This window comes from Megalobrama amblycephala, linkage group LG24 (genome assembly GCF_018812025.1).
Source record: "Megalobrama amblycephala isolate DHTTF-2021 linkage group LG24, ASM1881202v1, whole genome shotgun sequence".
Classification (NCBI taxonomy): domain Eukaryota; kingdom Metazoa; phylum Chordata; class Actinopteri; order Cypriniformes; family Xenocyprididae; genus Megalobrama; species Megalobrama amblycephala.
Genome location: NC_063067.1, coordinates 17,722,512 through 17,743,581, shown reverse-complemented (window position 1 = coordinate 17,743,581; position 21,070 = coordinate 17,722,512). Strand labels below are relative to the sequence as shown.

At 39.2% G+C, this 21,070-nt stretch overlaps 1 protein-coding gene across 5 annotated transcripts in view; it reads right to left on the bottom strand.

The window, feature by feature from the left end:
* The window catches only part of casz1 (castor zinc finger 1), a 49,824-nt gene that overhangs the window by 25,834 nt on the left and 2,920 nt on the right, over window positions 1-21,070 (bottom strand). For 3 of the 5 annotated variants that reach the window (XM_048178251.1, XM_048178253.1, XM_048178252.1), the window contains exons 1-2: window positions 6,800-6,937; window positions 931-1,800 (exon numbers count right to left, since the gene is read on the bottom strand). In XM_048178251.1, the coding sequence (XP_048034208.1) occupies window positions 931-1,763 (833 nt within the window). In that variant the 5' untranslated portion in view covers window positions 1,764-1,800; window positions 6,800-6,937. Of the gene's footprint in view, window positions 1-930; window positions 1,801-6,799; window positions 7,370-21,070 lie in introns of those variants that run through there. The other 2 variants (XM_048178254.1, XM_048178255.1) reach the window with 1 other exon arrangement.

The following is a 21,070-nucleotide window of genomic DNA, read 5'->3' as shown; positions in this document are numbered from 1 at the left end:
TCATAGCATGGGAAAAAAAAAGAGAAAAGGATTAATGGTATGCATTCCATCAGTAATAAAAACAAACTGACGCAGTATTTACTTATGAGCCATTTCAAAGTTTGGGCTATCAATATACATTTTCTTCGATGGAGTAGCGATTTGGTTTGGGAATGAATTAGGGAGGTATGTAGGCATGCTTTGATGCATAGCCTCCCAACAATGAAAGCACAAAGAGAAAAAAAATGTTTCTGAATGCATAAATTATTTATGTGTGTTTTTGAAAAGAGCACAAATGCAAAGTGTCAGAAAGCCAGAAAATGGCTGCATGCATTTCATTTTATTTGATTGGCCCTTGTATGAGGGATGACTATGGCTTTTAGGACATCCTGTTTCAGAAACAATCCTCATCGATTTAACAGTTACCTAAAAGTCTGGGTTTGGTGGCAGCATTTGACTTAGCATCCCACCTTCATTGAATAAGCACTTAAAAGGAGGAATTTCTAATGTAACACATTATAGTATGGGTGAAGCATCTTGTATTCAAGGTGGCAGCAGTTCAGCAGCACTAACTCAGGACTAAAAACATGAGCAGCTCCAGCAGGGGATGACCTGGGGTTAATCTGCCTCTTTAGGGCTGGTTCTGACAACAAATCACTGTATGTGTGTGTGTGTGCGTTTGCACATGGCCACACTGCTGGCTGTCCCAGGGACTGCTGGAGAACAGCCTTAAGGCTCTTGCTAACCTGAACTATTGACAAGGTCAAGACAACTCATAGAAAGAGTGCCAACCAAACCCCTTCAAACTTGCAATCTAACTTCAAAGCCAGCTGAGGTCTTCTGACCTCCCTAAAGTCTCAGGACCCCTATACGGGTTATCGTTAAAATTACTGTCTTTTCCTGTCAATTTATTGTCCAAACAGTTCATTTCATTTTCAAACATGGCCTTACTTGACAGAAGAGACGGTTCCAGTAGTGATGGAGTCAGTTTTGGAGAAGCTGGACTTCATGTAGTCAGTGTTAAAGCCGAGGTGACCCGCCTGATCTACGGGCAACCCGGGAGGGCCCACGACCCCAGCAGGAGCAGCCGTATTGATGACTGGCGTTCCTGGGGTCCCTGCCGTAGCCGGGAGAACGCTCGGCATTATCGTCGGATCAACCTTCCCAGGGATGAACTTCTGGATGTTTCGAATATCGTACTTTGACGGCCTGCCGACCTTGCCGGTCTTAAAAGCGATGGCGCCGCCCATGTCAGGGTTGCCCTCTCCAGGTTTAAAGAGGTGCAGGAACTTGACGTTCTCCAAGTCGTACTTGGAGGGCCGCTTGTAGGAATTGCCATTTTGCTGTCTGAGACTCTCGCCCATCTTCAGCTTCTGGATGAAGTAATCATACTTAGATGCACGGGATGCCAGGTTCTGGATGTGTGAGGGGTTGGTTGGGGGTGGATTGAGCGAGCTTTGTTTGTGGTCCATTCCAGGTGGAAATATCTGTCCCTCTGACCCTGCAAGGGCCGGCTGGATGAGGGCAGCACTCTTTTCTGGTGCCATTTTGGAGTTAAGCTCTTCGGACTTGGGGTGTATGGGCCAGGGCAGGGTCTCCCCGGCCTTCAGCTTACGGATGTACTCCTCGTACTTGGAGAAGCGAGCTCGACGGGTGGCCTCCTCGCTGCTCAGGGAGGAGGGATCTGAGGTAGCTGCTTTCAGCTTCTCAAAGCTGATCTTCTTGGCCAGCTCATCCTGAACCTTCTGGTCATCATAGCCAAACATGTGTAAGAACTCACTCATGGTGTTGGCGGCGTAATCGCGTAGTGCGGAGCCTCTCCTATACAAAAAAAAAAACAAAGAAAAACAGTTGATTTAGAAGGACTGAATGAGGTAAAGGTGTAGTTTTAATTCTGGACCATTCACTTTCATATAGGTTTGAAGGGAGGTCAGATAGACCAGCAAAATGAGACAATTTGGGTTGAAAGCTTCCCCTGCTGCTTAACCAGTTCATATAAAGGCCAAATTAATGCTCTTTTAAAGTATCTTTGTGTATGTGTGTGAGCGAGGGACACAAACCCCTCTGGCACCGGTGCACTTAGTGCTTGGCTCTGATATAGTGTTTACCACAGCAGATGAATGCAAAAAATCTCATCTTGTCTCATTTTGTCTGTCAGGAGAGCTACCCTGGTACAAGAACACGGCTCCAGATGACAACTTCACAGAAGTGTCAGATAAACTCCCTCTCCACCTGCCAGGACCCCAGCCCTCCACCAGACCTTTTCTCCATTTATTTGATTGCCTTTTTCATTGCTGACCAAATGAGACGGTTAGAGGTAACATTAGCCACGGCCATGCTAATTAATACTAAAATATTTCAGCTTTGGTCTCATATTTCTATGTTATTGCTAAATCGGTCTCTCGCCCGTGCTTTTCACATCTCCTTCTCAGCATGTAAAATAATCCCCAAATTTCCATTGCTGCATTGGGGCTAGTCCTAGCCATGCTACATCAGTATGAAAGGTGATCTGGGAGATCGAAAGGGCATGAAAAATTTAAGAGAAATGTATCAGGTATTTGATAGGAAACTCCCTACACTTTGCTATGCATCATTTTAGCAGCTATAGTGTGTTTGAGTACATACAATAATCTCTTGTTTAAAGGTTAGGGCGTCATGACAATCCTTATAGCTCTCCACATATACTCATTTTCTCAACTCGATGCTACCTTGAAGTATTACTGTCACATTTACCAAATAGGGAACAAAAGAAGGAACTGAAAATTAATATTTGTATTTTATGGTAGGTGTGAAAGGTGTGTATAGCTCATGTTATAATTATATATGAAATGTATTTATAAAATAAACGATATGATATAGATATAGATTATATAGATTACATTACATTTTAGGGGTATTTATATATATATATGAGTAGACAAAATGACCAGAAAATGTGCTAAAATCTATAGCCACATGGGATTTGTGCCTTTAAAAAAGTCATTAGACACCAAAGTGTACTGCATTTGTTAAAGTGGCTGCTTTTTTTTTTATCACATTTTGACAAAGTACACTCATTTATTGTTAATTAGCCTCAATTTAATCACTGCTGAATCGGCCACAACAAAAACTATAAAAAATAATGAGCTATTATTTCATACTGAAGGATATTTAGTGCTACTGTATGCATCCCCAGAACTTCAGTTTGGCAGAGCAAGGCTTCAGTCATAAATTTGGCATCCAGTGACTATATTTTTGTATAGGTCATGACTGCTTAAAGGGGTTTTGTCAGGTCATGTGATTTTACACAGCTTTAAAGTCAAGACAGGCTCTTTAATCTCTGTCCCTGAACATTTTCCAAGGGCAGCAATCAAATACACTTCTGCTTTGGGTAATTGGACATATTCCATCTGTAGCTTTTTTTTCAAACAGTTGGGAAACTCCCTTCATTTTCTGACAGAAATCCCCGTCTCATTCTTTGAGTGTTATCGGTCTATCATTAGCATTATTATTAGTGTCAAAAGTCACCTATGGGATATGCAGGAACGTGATAGTTCACCCAAAATTATCCACTCAACTTCATGTTGTTCCAAACCCGTATAATTTTTCTGTTTCCGTGGAGTGAAAAACAAAGTTATTTAGCAGATTTATTTCATGTTCCATGGGGAAAAAAACATGAAATTTGAACTTTCCCTTTAACAGTTTTCATTTTTGAGTGAACCGTCTCTTTAAGATCAAACTGTTGGTATTAGAAGAGATGTTGGTTGTACTACACACAGGAAAAGTAATAGCTGTAGCAACAGTAGTAGCAGGTGGTAACAGTAGAAGGGACGAGAAGTCTAGCATGCCAGTGGGCGGCTCTGTATGCGTTTAATAGACTATCAGTGTCAGGAGAATGATTGGACTTAAACTGCACACATTATGCCAGGACCTAAGAGGAGATAACCTTTTAAAACAGCATGTAAATGAGTTCCCCCCCTCATCCTTATCTCACACGCTCCAAATGATGTCATGTGCATGTGGTTGGAAAGCCATGGCTTTGGGGGAAAGGTACGATTTGCCTGGCTGAACTCCCAGCACTCTCTCTCTCTTCCTCATGCCACTGGAGAGTACAAAAAGAAGTGCTCCTAATCTCGCCACTTCATACTGGCAAATTCCAGCCCGTGACAAAGCCCTTGTCTATGTTTGAGGCAATTAAGGTACGTTTTTCCCTCCGTGGTGTGATAACAAATGGACATTATATCTCCTTTCTGTTGACCAAACATGGCCATCAGAAGCAGGCTGATTGGGTCTTCATGCACTCCAGAGGGGGTGATGATAAGGACATACATGCAAGGATCTATATATATATATTTTTTTTTTTTTTTCTCCAAGAGTTTTAATTTTATATGTAAATTTTACATTTCCATTATAAATAAATGAATAAATAAATAAATGGATAAGATTTTTTCTTAAATTACATATATAATTAAAATTCTGGGAGAATAAGCAAATAGCAAAATAGCAAATGGCAAAAATGCCATTAGCAAAAGGAAACAAATCTCACATATAGCTAAAATATTTAATAAATAAAAAATAAAAAATATATAATTTATACACTTCAAAAAGATCCTGATATTTTGACATGATCTTTTGCTTAGTCTGGTTGAGAAGCATGCATTTGGCATGCATTTGACTGCTATGGGAAAGGCATTCTGTGATTTTATGCTGATAGGGATTCTGCTCAGTCCCCTGATGTGAGGAGTTAAATGTTTTGAAGGTCGCAGTTTCTCTCATTGATCTTGCGATGTTTGTTAATTACATTGTCACTGATGTTGTGAGAGATAATTAAGCCACTATGTTTATATGCATAATTATGTGCGCTCCGCATCAGCCTTTGAAAGACAGCAGCACGAGAGAAGAAAAAATATTTTAATTGTGAGCCGCTCAGTAACATGGCAGTATAGATGCCCTAGTTACAATCAACAAAGAGAGAGAGGAGGGAAAAACAACTCAAGACAAGAGTGGTGACTAATGTCTGCTCACTGCAGTCTTCAAATGCTTTTTCTTCATTTTGAGATGCAGAAGCAGCCGGGGCCCAGTGGAAGCAAAGGTGTACAACACAAACACATATTTACAGACAGCTTTCTTTATGACCATGAAATAAACACAAAATGACTGATTAAAACCACAAAGCACTCATGTTTGCCGGAAAATACTTGATTTTCTGAGAAGCTCTTGGCCCCACTTCTGCGATAGAGGCCACAAGCTTATAGGTGCTTCTACCGTAAGAATGAGAGAGGGGAAAAGAAAAAAAAAACATGAAGCAGAAATAAAACTGAAAGAAGAAAGCATTTAACAAAAAAAGCACCAGCTTAACCTGATTTTGGTAGAGAAAAGAAACGTCTTTTCACCAAAGTGATATTTCTTATCTCTTGTTGTTATCTAGCATAGTTTCTGTCTTGTTTTGTATTAAGTACCTTTGTCGAGTACTGCAGTCTTCCTGAGATAGTCAGAGGTGAAAGTTCACAGAGGTTTTAAAATGAGATTGTGTCGGTTTCTGCAGATTCTGCTTGTTTGTTATCACTTTGTGAAAGATGGCAACACGCGCCACGTTATCTAGATGAATGTGTTGCAAATACAGAAGAAAACGCAGTTTTCGTTTCTTCCCACACTGATTTAAGGGCCACTCTTTAGGCTTTTGCTTTACTCAGGACTCTCTGAATCTCTAGGATTTAATCTCTTGAACTACTAGAGGACCTGGAGTCTTGGCAGAGCGGGTCTACTATGTAATTGGGTCCGGGTGGTAGCTACGTTTTGTGAGCTTATAGAAAATCAAAGAGTCAGAGTGTAATCCTGGGTGTAATATGAAGCTTAGCCGGCCTGGCAACACTCTCGGCCCCTCGGCTGCTGCTACACACATACGCGGCTCTCTCTATAAGTCTCTTCTAAAAATTCATTTCTTCTTTTAGTTCCTGTTTCTCCCCAATGCAGATTGTTTGTACATGTTTGCGGGTGGCAACAGAGTCACTCTTTCATGTTATAACTATAGATCTCTCTTTCCAAGAACTGCACTTAGGTAGTTGTGGCGCTGTGAAATTGAGCACAGGTAAAGTAAGATCTGTGAAAACTGAGAAGAGATTTTATCTTGATTATGTGCACTTTGTTTTGGCTACACACAGACAAAAACTGAACAATGTGATCTTTTTAGTATTCGGAAGTATTTTTACTGTATGTCAAGTGCAGTCAAGTTTAGACATCGAAATGCACAAAATCAACTTAATGACAGCATCTAAAATGTATTTTAGATCCTTTATGTATCAACAACTTTGGAAATGTACTGAAAGTCATAGAATAACAAATTCATGAAATTCGAAAGGTTGGTATTATTTTATTATTAATTAAATATGTTTGAAATGAAATATTTTAATGTTGTCACATTTATTCAACAATTTTCAAAAGCATTTTATTGTTTTTTTTTTTTTTAAAATATGTAATTTTGTTAATAGTTTATTACTACACATTTGTTTTTATTTATTTATTTATTTATCCATCTGGATTTCATTTATAAATACATTATATAAGAATTTTCTCAGATAAAGTCTCTTCATCCCGCTAAGAGATTGTAAGTATTGAACCTGAACTTATTCACCAGGAGGCTCTCGGATAGTTATGGAAATATTTGTCGGATTTGTCTCAAAAGTTGTACATATATATAAAAAAAAAGTTTAGGTTTTAGATGCTGTCAAAATGATGAAATTTTCTTTAGTTTTTATTTGAACATACAAAAATATGTCTGTAAATGTTATGTTTGAATACCTATGAATACTAATGACATCATCCTAAAAGAAAGAGGTTATACCTGTTGAGGAGAAGGTAGCTTGGCGAGGGGGGGCTTCGCTGGTGGGCTGGTAGCTGTCGTCCTTGTGCGGGCTGCCCACCGAGTCCTTGTCCTCTTGATAACTGCCCTCATGAGAGCCGGGCATGGTGTCAGCATCTTCTGCGTTGTCTTCTTCATCACTGCAGCCTTTGGGCTGTACCATGTACACGCCTTCAGGGGGATCGTCATTTACATTGTTGGGTTTGAGTCCCCTGAGCTCACCCCCTTCAAAGGACTGTGGATCGTCGGCATACTCGCCGTTCACCCACTTCTCAATGGCCTCGCGCCGTTTCTGGTCCTCCTCGAGGCTCTGGCCCAGGGTCAGGGCCTCTGGGAAGTCGCTTTCAGGCCGGTCGCCCTCGTCGTAGAGCAAGCTGCCCCGCTCACTGTTGTCCACTAGGTCTGAGTCTCCCTCTGCATTCTGGGAACTGCCGTCGTACACCACCTGCCGGCTTAGCTTGGCACAGATCGCATTCAGTTTTAGGCCACCTTTCCTTTTGGCGGCCATCGTGGATTTTCCTGAGGTCTTTTCAGTGCATAAACTCCTCTCAGCTGTTGACGAAAAAGAAAATTCTTATTGAATTGTTCTCTAGTTTTTATGTTTTACTTTTTTATATAAGCATTCATTTAACAATTTAACACCATTGTACTGAAAATTTGTAAAAATATTTAATTTTATTTATATTTTATTACTGCACAATTGTATTTGCTTATATATCTGGATTTCATTTATATATATATATATATATATACATTTTATAAATGAAAAAGGAACATTTTAGTAGTTAAAACAAAAGATTTATGGTCATCGTTCACAGTTAAAACAGCTGCACCACCCTTGAACACTGCAAGCAAACCACAATGCCTTTCGCTAAAAACCACAAACCTGTTTAACTAAGTGCATTTTAAATAAGTTCGTGTTTGCTGTTACTCACTGACACAACAGTACAAAGCTAAATAGAAAAATTCACGTGTGTCTGTAAGTTGCAGATGTCATTCACGCCTTGGAGAGAAGGTGAGAAAGGAAACGAGAGAAATATCTCTACCTATATACCCAGAACAAAAACTAGATCACAATCATACCCCCAACGGTGTGTCAATCCGCCACTACAGTGAGATTTAATCCTGAACATGACAGCAGAATAGACACAGCCTGACACTGAAGACTCTCTTCACCTAAAGAGTCCCAGCGTCCTGCCAAGGTGAGCCTTAGCTCTGACAACATGAGGATGAGAGAGCAGACGACTATAAGAAAGAACAAAAAGTGCATATGGAAGTAGAGAGAAAGAGACAGAGCGCATAAAAGAGATAAACGCAGAGTAAAAAGTAGCTGCCATCCCCTCACCTCACATCACCTCGCTCACCCTGCTTTAGTCTCCACTGCTTTCACTCAAATTCACTGTCAGTCACCTAAACTTGCTCTTACAGTGCAGAAGACCACCACACCAAGTACGTACCACAAAAACAGCTTTTCTCATTTCAATATACATTTCAGCGATCTCAACAGTGGTTTGAGAGTCTGACACACACTTCCTGTGAATATAATCAGTTGAGAGTGTACTGGAGCTGATCATTCACACACAATAAAGGGATTTGGTCATAACGTGGCGTGATAGACTCACCACATATAACCTGCTGCACTCCATATTACCTTACAGCTTAGGGCAGCATGAATTTCCACGCTTCGACATTCCAATAATTCTGTGAAAATCTGCATGTGAAGATTCCGCATGGGCCTGGTCATTTTGCTATTTCACCCCAACGTGCTATCTATAATATCTATCCCTGTGTCAACTCCCCCCCTGCAGCTGTTCTCGATCCGTCCATATCCAGAGATGCCTATTTAAGGGCAGAATTCTCTCACTGCTAAGTCACCCTTTCGCCACAAATCTGATGCAAAGATTTAGCAAAGTTCACTTTTAATAGGTTTTCCAGGCTTAAAATCGAGCCCGCTCGTAACAGTAAGATGTTTATCATGCAGTAAATAAAGAATGGGAAACCTGCGGGACGTAAAATGGTCTGTGGAACGCTTTAGCTGGTAGTTAGACGCCGTGTTGAGATGAGCTATTTCTAACCATCCCATGAAGCTGTCAATACAAAAGCTGTTTTGATTCGAATGGATGCTTTAACAAGAAAATCTCACTTTGTTTTTGACGGGAAAATGTGTAGAATCGAAATCTAAATGCACCTTTTTTTCTGCATAATGAGCTTTTTAAGGGACTCAAGGTTACATTCTAGAAGTGCCGTGCACCCTCTGGCCCCGGCACATGCTTTCTCAGTTACTGTATTTACACTCAACACTTCCTCTCTGAAACAATGAGCTGAGGAATTATGCACGCTCCGCACTGCACCAGATGCATCTGAACGCCTCAGAAGTGCACATTTTTACCTTAGACAATTGCAAGGCCCGGGTTGAAGAGGTCACCCAGTTGAGGACGGCAATTTTGATCCCAAAAAAAGAAAAAAAAATCAGCTGCAAAAACTATTAGGAAGTGGAAACATAAATTCTGAAGTATTTTTTCAGAACACCTCGAAAGGAAGATTGAGGTCATTTGGGTGTAACAGTAAAGGTCATTTACTGTTTACCCTGCTCAGTATTTCACGCTTTAACTAGTGATTTCCTTTGCATTGCAATCTCGCTTTTCCTTGTAGGAAATGACCCCTGAGAAGCGATCTCATTCCATTACCCACAATTTATGTGCCTTTTTCCCAGCATCTAAAATTAACACTCGCCAAGTGGCAAAAGCAAGTAAAATTTTTCTTTGGTCAGTGAATACAACTACTTGTCAGTTACCACTGTACATACATTATATATATATATATATATATATATATATATATATATATATATATATATATATATATATATATATAAAGAACTAGAAACTTTAAGCACCTTTGTCTATAAAAAAAAAAATTAAGGCTGTGCACTCGAAATACATCTTTTTTTTTTAGAGATGAGATCTGAGGTTTTAAATGAAAGAGAATCAGGGCACTAATGAGACGCTCCTTAGCTCAAAAAAGATCACGGAAAACCAGTTAGTAGCTGCTGCATTAAATACATGCCCGGCAAAAGATATGCTTCGGCTCTGGCCAACAATGGGGATCTCTATGGTAACGCCGCTGTTTACTCCAAGTCGTTTGTTCATGATAGCATGCAGTGTGATAAAATCAGTAGGGACGCAGATAAAAGAACAGCCTCTCCTCTGGGATCCCTCCCACCACTCTGGGGACTGGCACTCATGTTAAGAAAAATAGGTGTTACAAACAGCAAACCTCAATGATTTGATGCGTCCAAACGTGTTTCGGTGAAATGCTATTATTTCAGGCCCTCGAAGACGCCTGTCAGTGCTGAATAATAAACGAACGGTGGGGATGATCACAGCTAAAGCTTGTTTTCTTTAAGAGGTCCTGTTTATTTTAATGCTGACAATATTTTTACTGGAAATAGTGCAGAGCTGGAATTGCCATAATGGTTTTACTGTATAAGGAGAAAACCTTTGCGAAAAAGTCAAGAAACTATTCTAAACAGATTCAACAATGAGAGTGAGAGAGCTTCTCCTTTTTATCTGCTCGCACATCAAAGGCCCCACAAGCCCTGTTTCTTTTCAGAACCGTGAGGCGGAGGACGCCGGGAATGACAGAAAATCTGCCTTGAACGTGGCTCTCCAGGCCCTGCGTGTCTCGTTTAATGCGGAGCTTCTGTTTATGTGCCGGAATGATATCATGCCCAATCAAGTGGTGTTTCAAATCCTAATAATGCCGTTGGAAGTGCATTATTTGTACGAACGTGTGCTGACTGCAATCAGCCCACCAGAGTGAGGAAGTGGCTGTTAATGACTGCTTAGATTGGCGTGTCCTGTTCTTCCCTCTCTCCCTCTCTCTCCCGTTCTGACAGGAAGAGTATGCATGCTAAAGCTGGGATATGACATACTCCTTCTCACCTGGCATCAACTGCAGCGATTGTTCTAGAAACAAACTCTGTTTACTTGGCTAAACCCTTGACTTAACAGTGATCTAACACTCTGATCTGCCCTGTCTGATTTCATGCAGACTTTCAAAATATGTTGACTAATGCAAGGACAAAACCCAGATAATACGGAGCATTCATTAACGCAACAGGCCTGGACAGCGTTGGATTATTCCTCATTATTTAAAGATTCTCCTGTTAGAGCAGTTTCTTTCTGTCTTTTAAAAGCTCTATTTTGATATTTAAAAACCTTTTGACAGATTAACTGACCTGGCATGTGTCTGAATGAACTCTTTTTTGTTCCAGGTGGGGGACCTGGGACCTCTGACTGTCAGGGGCCTCCGCAAATGTAAAATTTATGAATGAATATGAAGTAAATATGAAACAAACAAAGAAATGAGAACTGCTACCAGTTCCTGGCCTTTCCTTAGCACTTTATTTTGCATATTTGCAATTCAGTTTGTCATTACGTGGACATGACAGCAACTGCAACAAGATGGGGCTCTCAAAAAGGCAGGTTCCCAGGTATTTCCTCACCTACTAAAGCTTGAACACACACACATGCTGAAATAATCCCCAGTGTTTTTATTTTGCTAATTTACAGCTTGCAGGAAGGAGTTTGTTTCCCCCCACCGCTCCGAGGGAAGGGGAGCGGAAAAGTCAGCGTCGGACCTGTTCTCCACACACCCTCGTTCCCCAGCATCTGGCCTCTCTTTCGATTTTATTACACAAGAATAACAATAAGCAGGTCTGCGACCCCGTCTACAGAATTTGCCGTATTTTTTCCAACGGTCTGTGCTGATGCTCCGAATTTCCATTTTCTGCATGCATATTTAATTGAGTTTTGTCCCAGTGGTGCGGAAATGATTTGTTTTTTGCTCTCTGTTCACTTGACTCCTCTTCGGAGTCGGTAACCCTGATTAAGACGTTCACGTTAATTTCCCAGCGCACACCTTTTTTTGTGCATTAATGGTTCTGATCGTCTAATTAAAACTTCTCAGCTTCGCTGCTGATCACCGCTCGTTGTGCCTCTGACCTGAAGTTTTAATTGCCGCGTCAGAGGCGATAATAATAATTTCTGGGTTCTGATGATTAAAAACAATGCCATTCCCAACTGCCGCTTAAAGCGGGAAAAAATCGAAGGAAAGGCTGAGGTGAAACATAAAGGAAAAAAGAAATAGAGAGAAAAAAGAAAGAATTAGAAGGCAAAAGATGGTTATTTGAGGTTTTAAACAGGTTTGTTGAGTATCGCAGTATGAGAGGGGAGGAATGGTGCTCACAGGGCAGGTTTACCAGGTTTGTAGTGTAAATGAGGGCAAATATGACTAAACAAACAAAAACATTCTCAGAACTGCACATGGTTATAAGAAACCACAGATTCCACATCTCTTATGATACTTACTTAAAAGTTTTGTTTTTGGTCTTAGTGCTGTAATATGACACTGCTACGGTATTTAAAGCAAAAAGCAAGTAAATGCAAATGCTTCTTAAGCAAATGCATTAAGAAGTTGTGCCAAAAATAAAATGTCAGCTGACATGTGCATTAATGGCAAAACTATGATGGGGTTTTATAAACTGCTCATACTCATACACACTCTATCATTCTGGCCTTTTTTTTTTTTTTTTTTTGTCTGATGGGCTCTAATGGATTTTTCTGATTCCCATGCAGGGATCAATTTTTTAGTGGGAGATACACATCCGGACAAAACAATTATGCTCATGAGTTTTTCTTTTTTTCCTGACTTTAAAGTTTTGTTGTTTTTTGAGAAGCAAAATATGAATGCAGAAGGCATACATACACTCAAGTACACACACACTCACTCAAATCTGTTGTATTATTAATCAGTCTGTTGCACATCTGCTTGCTTGCAGTGTGTGTTTTTTTTCCCATCAATAAAGCACTTATTGCTTTTAGTCTGGAATGTGACCTTGCATGTTGCATGCTGTCTTTGGACTGACCTTGAAGGACCTACTTTAACTTCTCCCTCTCTCTTTTTTCTCTATCTGCCAGACTGGAACCTTCTGCCACATACAATAATTCAGTTACATCCCGTTGCAGGTAACAAAAACAAACAAGCAGAGGGAAAAAAAAGGCACGCACATACTTGCCGCCGAGGACAATGGACAGAAAATGGTAGATACATATTTTGACACACAGGCGGAAAAGGAAATATTTTGTTTAAGCAGTGCAGTTAGGCAGCAACCCTTCAATTCTGAGAACAAATACATCCCTGAAGCCTAATTATAAGACAAAGCATTTAAGACGTCCCCCGAGGAAAGAAAGACTGGAATAGGGAAAAGTAAAATCTGAGGTGATGTGAACAGTTCTGCACGTGCCTTGATCACACTTGTTAAAATATTTAAGGAAGTTGGTCTCACAGCTGGCACAATGAATGGGTCTGATTTCGACTTAAAAAGATAATTGACCGAAACATGAAAATTCTGTCATCATTTACCATGTTGCTCCAAACCTGTATGATTTTCTTTCTTTACTTTGAAAGTCATTAGACCCCATTGAAAAAAAAAAGAAAGAAAAAAAGTAAATTTTTCAAAATATACTACAGTTCAAAGGTTTGGGGTCGATAGGATGTTTAAAAGAACTCTGAATTTCTCACCAAGGGAGCATTTATTTGATAAAAAAACAGTAATAATCTCTACTGTATTTTCTACTGTATTGTATTATGTATTTAAAATGACTTCTAATTTAATACATTTTAAAATTTATTTTATTGAATATATTTTAAAATGTAATTATTTCTCTGCTTGCAAAACTGAATTTTCAGTGATCCTTCAGAAATCATTCAAATATGCCGATTTCGTGTTCAATAAACATTTCTTCTTATTATTAATGTTGAAAATAGTTGTGCTGCTTAATATTTTTTGTGGAAATCATTTCCACATTTTTTTTCTTCAGGATTCTTTGATGAATAGAAAGTGTAAAATAACAGCATTTATTTGAAACATACTTTTTTTGTAATAATGTACTTTAAAAGTACCGTGACTTGATCAATTTAACATATCCTTGCTGACTAAAAGTATTAATTTGCTTAAAAAAACAATGTGTATTTATAGTACTTAAAAAAAAAAAAAAAAGTCAAACAGGTTTGGAACAGCATGAGGGTGAGTAAACGATGACAGATTTTTGGGTGAACTATTTATTTTAAAAGACATCAATGGTTGTAGATGCCCTACTTTAAAATAATCAGATTTTTACATCTAAAAATAATATAAGATGGCCTCATCACCCGCTTGCTGGAAGTTTGATTGAAGCAGGCCCTGGCACACAGAGTTAATTGACCTAGCTGCCATCTTTGAGGGGCAGCCAGTGTGCAAAGCAAGAACTGACAGAAAGCAAGGTTATGAGGAGAGGCTCCCCGTGCCACTGAAGGGCACTTGAGCTGATATCTGCACAGATTAACTGCTTGAGATGTATTTTTGTCACGAGGAGCCGTGGTTAGCATGGGGCATTGGGGAGCAGACGCTGAAGGGGCTGGGCTACTCTAGTTCCTCCAGTGCAAGGGCACAACGAGAGGTTGGTGGCCACTGGAGCCGCCCAGACCGGAGTCTGTCACTCAGAGTCATTATCTGTGGGGATATATTTAATTTAGTGGTTCCGGAGCTGCGCTGCTGAGTAAGCCAAGCCACCATTAGGGCCGTCCTCTAGGGGAAACACAGCACACGCCGCTCGATAAGTTATCAATTAAGAGTGCAGAAACCTCCACCTGCCGTGTGAGAGAGGGAAAGAGTGGCAGAGAGGAGCGGGACCCGGACGATGTCTGACTTTTTCTTCTGTTCTCCTCTGCCTCTTTCCCTCTCGGGCCTTCGAACGTCAGGTTAACCTTGATATGAAGCGCTGTCAAGCCAGATAACGTCAATCAATGAGGGCCCTTTCAGATAACCTCAGTGTGAAACCTAAAAAGCAACCTGTTTAGATGTTTAGACATGCTCTCTCACCAGCATATGAATTTCATTAAAGAGAAATGAATTGTGGCACTTCTTTAACAAGACTCTTAAGACATTTTGACAGCATTTAAGACACTTTGCTGTTAAAAAAATGAATTAATTAATATGCCATGCTGTAAGGCCTCCGGTTAAGGTAGTAAAAGAAGGTGGGAAATGGAAAAACATCATGTAATGCAGTTTCTGTTCCTGTGTTGAAAAAGAAAGTTTGACTTTTAAAGTTTGAATTTTTTTTAACTTGACAAATGGTTTAATTTTCAAAGCCACCAACCATGATTCGCTACATGAGAATCAGAAACAGAAGAAGGGGAATTCTCATTTTAAAGAGCATTGGATGGACAAACACCTGTTGTCAAATTCTGAGAAAGACTGTACATTTTGAATGAATAAATATAAACTATATATAAACATTTACAGTTGGTGTAGAAATACATTTTCAACCAGTTTTATTGCCATTGTGTTTTTTGCAGCATGGGATAGTGCTTTGTCCTGGATGAAAATCCTTTTATTTCAGAAGGCAATATTCTTCTTTTTATACCGTAGCAGAAAAAGGTCAGTTATAGAAGTCATTTTGAGACCCTCAGAGACACTAAAGGGGCCAGTTCCCAATATTCCAGCCCAAATCATCACCCGCCACCTATTGCTGACGTCACAGTCTTGTTGGAATGAGGTGGCCATTCACCAAACATCCATCCATCTAGACCATCCATTGTAGTATGGCATTTGTCAGTGAATAAAACTGTTTAAAATTGAGTTTCATGTATTTCTACACACACTGTAAACGTTTCTCTTTGTTGGTTTGGTGAGGTTTGGTTAGGGGTGGCTGAAATACAGCTTTATGCACAACTGCCAGCCTGCATGGAGAGGTTCTTGGGACTCCAGCAGCTCCAAATACCTTTTTGCTGCTCAACAGTGGCTTTTTTTATTTTTATAGCTGCCCTTTTAATGCAATTAATTTGTCGGACAGAAACTTCCCTTAATTAGCCTTCATCTGACTGGGTTCTTCTGTGCTCTAAATCACAAATCTTCTGACAGTTCGATAATCTCTATTCAGTTTTCACAAAATATTAGTTGTTTCCATGCCTTCTGCAAGACATTGCACCATTTCATGCTTTACATCTTCAGAAAGACTTTTCGTCTTCCCCATATTGCATGAGAATAGTGACTTGTTTAATAATGTGGAACAAGCTCTTTAATCAGGTTTTCTATTTGCCTAAGAAGACCTGGCAAACTATTGAACAAACCTGTTTGAGATTGATACCAGTTATGTGATATATTAAAAGATATGAGAAATAAAACAAATAAACACTTTCCTTGAAAAATTAAAATATATATTAAAAGTTTCTGCTTGTAGGTTGTATTTAATTGATTTACAAACAGTTTTTTTTTTTTTTCCATCAATTTTTTTAAATAAAATTCTGCTTGCGTTTTAATGTACACCATAGATCTTGGTGCATATCTCCTTCAGAAACGAGAAAAGGAGGTGATGTTAAGTCAAAAATACTACATTTCCAGACAGGAAGCTTCGCTGACAGCTTCGATCCCTGGCCACCATTAAAGCATTTGCTCTGCTTCACAGACTCTGACTTTTTTTTTTTTTTTTTTTTTTTACATTTTATGCACAGAGGAACAATTTGCAGGTGTCCCCTGAACTTCTCAGGTTCAGACTCTTTTAGTTCTTTAAGTTCCCGTCTGCAACAATACCTCTTTAAAACCAACCTGAACTCTTTTAATCTAGGCTTTGTTACAGTGAAGTGCGGTCAGTTGACAAAACTGAAACATGTGAATCATCTTGTGATTGCCATAAAGCTCAATAAGTGCTGGGTAAAAACACCGTCATAACACACTCAAACCTACTGTAAAACATGGATATGCACAGTGTCATTTATGTACACTACCAGTCAAATGTTTAACACTATGTTTGTATTGATCTTTAATTTTGTAGACAAAAACAATGTTTATTTAATAATCGTATGTGTATTCATTTATTTGATGCATTAGACTGCCAAAAGAATTTATAGAAACTCCATATGTGTTGTACACTTTAAATGTTCAACATCCAAACTTTTATAGTGTCACTGGTTTCCGCTTTAGTATATATTTATTTCAAGCCGAAGTGCATAGCATGATTTTATACACCTGCAAATATAGGAGTCATTCTCAAAGATGGCAAATGCTTTTAGCATTTTTTACAAGAACATGCAAACTTCAAGTTCAAAATGAGAACATTTCATAACTGTGTAAAAAAACAAAACAATTGTTTTGTGAGAAAAAAAAAAAGGCTGTGGTTGCTCTTTTTGAAATCATCATGAGTAGAGAGAAGCTTTACAAAAGGTGAGCGTGTGTGTGTGTGTGCTATTTTGGTCAAAGAACACAAGAGGAAGTATTGCATACTGACTCAAACAAAGAATATGCTTTTGATAAAACCACATCAGCTTCTTGTATATTCTACACTAAAACAGGCTGGTTTCCTGATTTTTTAGATGTGATGTGCCCTCAAACGGAAGCGACACAAGTAAACAGCACAACAGCTCAGTGCACAACAAAACGAGCAGTGCACAAATGATCACAGGCATTGATAACAGTTTCTAAACGAGCAGCGAGGGCAATATCATTAACACGCCATTGTTTTTCCAATGCACTAAAAATGGCACAAATGCATTTAGAGCTTCAGCCACACATGGGTCGCAATTTTGCATTTCACCTGCATTAGCATTCGACTTATTATTATTTTAAAATGAAAACGGATACTCTGTTGAAGTGCAAATCTGATGAATTACCGTAGCAGATTGCTGTTATCAATTATTAAAGCATATTTTATAAATATTCAGGTCTGTCATGCATCTAATAATGAAGGCTTTGGAGAAGGTTACTTCCTGTGCGCATCCTAACGTGTCAGAAATATCACTTTTAATCATGACTCTGTCAGGGTTTTTGCATTTGAACTCTAAAAACCAAAAAAAAAAAAAAAACCTAGCAAAGCTCACTCTCTCCCTGTCTTTCTCTTCTTCCGCTCATCCGGGATGGCCGGTTGCGTGGCCACATCATTCAAAGCCTGGAACAGCCCATGCACACATGGCTGCGGTGCCGCTGCGGCACTACGAGACTGATCACTTGAGAGGAGAATAATGCATTAACGTGGTTCTACCTTCTGGACACACCTAGTCCCAGAGCAAGTGCAACCATATGGTGCGATGCATATTCATATTTCTCTGTCTGCACCTCTGTAATGCTTAAACAGTACTTCATAAACTTCAAATGGGAGGAAGAGAAGATGAAAGGGAAAGACTGACAAAAAGGTAAAGAAAAAGTTTTTTCCCCTTCATGTTTCCTGTTATTTTTTGGTTTCTGTTGTGGTTTGTCTTTGTGATAAGGATGGATACAGAAAACAGATCCCGGTGCAGCGTGTGTGTGTATGTATGTAGGGTGTGTGTGTGAGCCTGAGGTGTCTGGCTGTGGGTAAACTGTGTTGTCAGGTGGGCTTGCCGCTCTCTCCCCAGCAGGGTAAATACCAGGCGAGGACGATGTGGAGATTAACGCTGTCAGATCTGCAACAGTAACCCTTCATTATCAGAGCACCAGGGCCTACACACACTCAGTCACTCACACACTGTCCTCCACTGCCTGGGCACAGAGTTAGTAATTACCAAACCAACCTCTTCCTCTCTCTCCTTTTCTCTTCCTCTGCCTCATTCTGCTACAGTATCTACCATGTTTATCTTTCTACCATCTATGTATGTCAATCATTTTGACTGTGGTTGGCAGAAATTGACACAAAAACACAATGGTTTCAGGCTTTACGAGATTATGAAAATCGTAATTTTGTACAATAAAATATAATTATGACAAAATATATTTAATAATATAAAGCATAATTAAGTGTGAATGCCATTCTGCGATGGTGACTATAAGTAAGTTACTATAAATAATTAAAATTGTTAATAAAAGGTTCAAAAAATAACACAGATTTACACTAAAAATAGATTTACACTAAAACACAAGTTATGCTAATTGTGATACAAATTATAAGCTAATTCATAGTTTTTAATTTGAAAAAAAAAAGTAATTTATTTAATAATTTTTACAGAATCTACAGTAAAATTACATGCATTGATATAATGTAATTCGTAGTTTTTAATTAAAAAAATATTTAAATTATTTAATAAATAATAATAATTATTTAATATTAAATAATTTAATTATTTAATATTAAAAATTAAATGCATTGATATGTTAAATCTATACATATTTGGTAATGTACAGTAAAAAAAGTGTCTAGGGTTTAGTACATGTTCTGATATACTGAGTTGTGGTGCTCATGTGGACGATGCAAGAAAAAAATAAAAATAGAATAAGCATTTAGTTTTTCATTAAAATATACAATAATGTAATAATACAAATTAAAAGGTAATTCATAGTAATTCGTAAATTATTTATTTCCAGAAAAACATTTATTTAGCAATTAATAATATTTATTTAAAAATTTGATAGTATTTTACAGTAAAATTACATGCATTGATATGTTAAATATATACATATATGGTAATGTACAGTAAAAAAAAAAAGTGGCATGTTCTGATATATTGAGTTGTGGTGGTCATCACAACATCTGAGTCCAGCTCATGTAATTTCCTAATAAAAAAATAATACAAAAAATATTAAGGCATGTTTAAATGACGGCCCAGCCTTTTGCTGGGCGGCCTGACACACTTGATGCCGTGCCAGGCACGGTCACAGTATGTGTGTGTGTTTGGTGTATTAAGTGGCGCTTTATCAAATTAGTTTGGTACCCAGCTGATGAGTAATAAAGGTACAGTGGAGCCCCCACTGACTCCCAGACATCAATCCTCTGAGCGGGAGCCAAACGCAAGGCCTGGCACTGCCTGAGGCGTACAGAGTGCCTCTCCCCACTGATCAGCTTATGGACTCTCTTCAACCAAACTAATATTAACACTGGGCATGTGGAGGGCTTCAGCTGTCTTACCACTGCGAGGAATAACGCTTAATGGTTGTTGTAACAGGTAGGTCTTTTATTCAAACCATTGCTGTGGGCTTTTGTTTTTCATCTTGTTTACCGTCTTTATCAGAGTCGATGGCCTGCCGCCGTACATTTTTCTAGACGTCGTCCTCTTAAAGCATTGGCTCTCAGGTGTCGAACAGACAAGAGACGAGAGGGGAGATGATAGTGAGATCAAACGGAGGACTGGAAGGACGGTGAGAACAGAGAAGGAGAGAGAGAGAACTACCGCCGCACGACTGTAATCTCGCTCGGCGTTGGGCTTTTACACAAATACAACTAAATGGAAAGCGGCAGAAGAAGGTGGAACGGAGGGGAGGGTGGGACATCAGAGGGCTTCAAGCCCGTTGAGGAGTTGTGCGTGTCAGTTCAGAGCAGCCGCTGGGACTAACAGTAGAGAACAGAAGGTAGCAGCAGGCGGATCACAGCCGATCAGGGGCCCTGAGAGAGATTCTGTCTCCTCCACCCCAGAACTGAGCTCGAGTCGTTCTCTGCAGTCACATATTTATCTCGCCCGACTTTACACAACACCCTCTTCAATACAATTCCCACTAATTTCACGAGCTTTCAGATGTTTTGCTTGATGCTACTCCAAAGTCACTGTGATGTTTGAACCTTTAGACCCCTTGTTAATATCTTTGCTGTGGTTAGAAAGTTTTTGGCAACAGATATTGCCAAAATGATTGGGTTATCACTAAAATTGACTAGGACTACATTTTGAAATGTGGGACCAATCTCCTCTGGGCACAGAATAGGCCAGTGGTTCTCAGCCTTTTTGACTCCAAAGGCCCCCTTAGTCCAAGACAATATTCGAATACCCCTTTATCTAAGCTGATATGTACCTCTGGTACTTCTGGTTCGTTTATCAATTTAATTAAGATAATGTAAATAAAAACAAATATGAATAATTTTAAGATTTATTGGGCCCCCCTGGAAGTTTGCGGAGTCAACCAGTTGCCTGATTGAGAGCTAAATATTTCTAAATATCTTAAAATAGTTCAAAAGAATGGTTTCAGATTGGACAGCCCAGCATCTTGTTGGTGTAAAAAGTTAGTAGGGCCTGGGACAATGTTCTTGGTGTCCCCACTGACAAAAAAGAAGCATCCTTGTGCTTAAAAAAGCGTAAAATCATAATTACATCTATATTCCGATTGTCAGAACTCTTTAGCTGGAAAAATGGCTCTGATGAGGGTTTCTCTTTTTCAAGATGGTGAGAGAGAGATCTGAAAGAGACAGCTGTCGACGTGACAGATCTGATTGAGCTGAAACAAAGACAAACAAAGCTCTCTCTGCAATATGAGTTTAG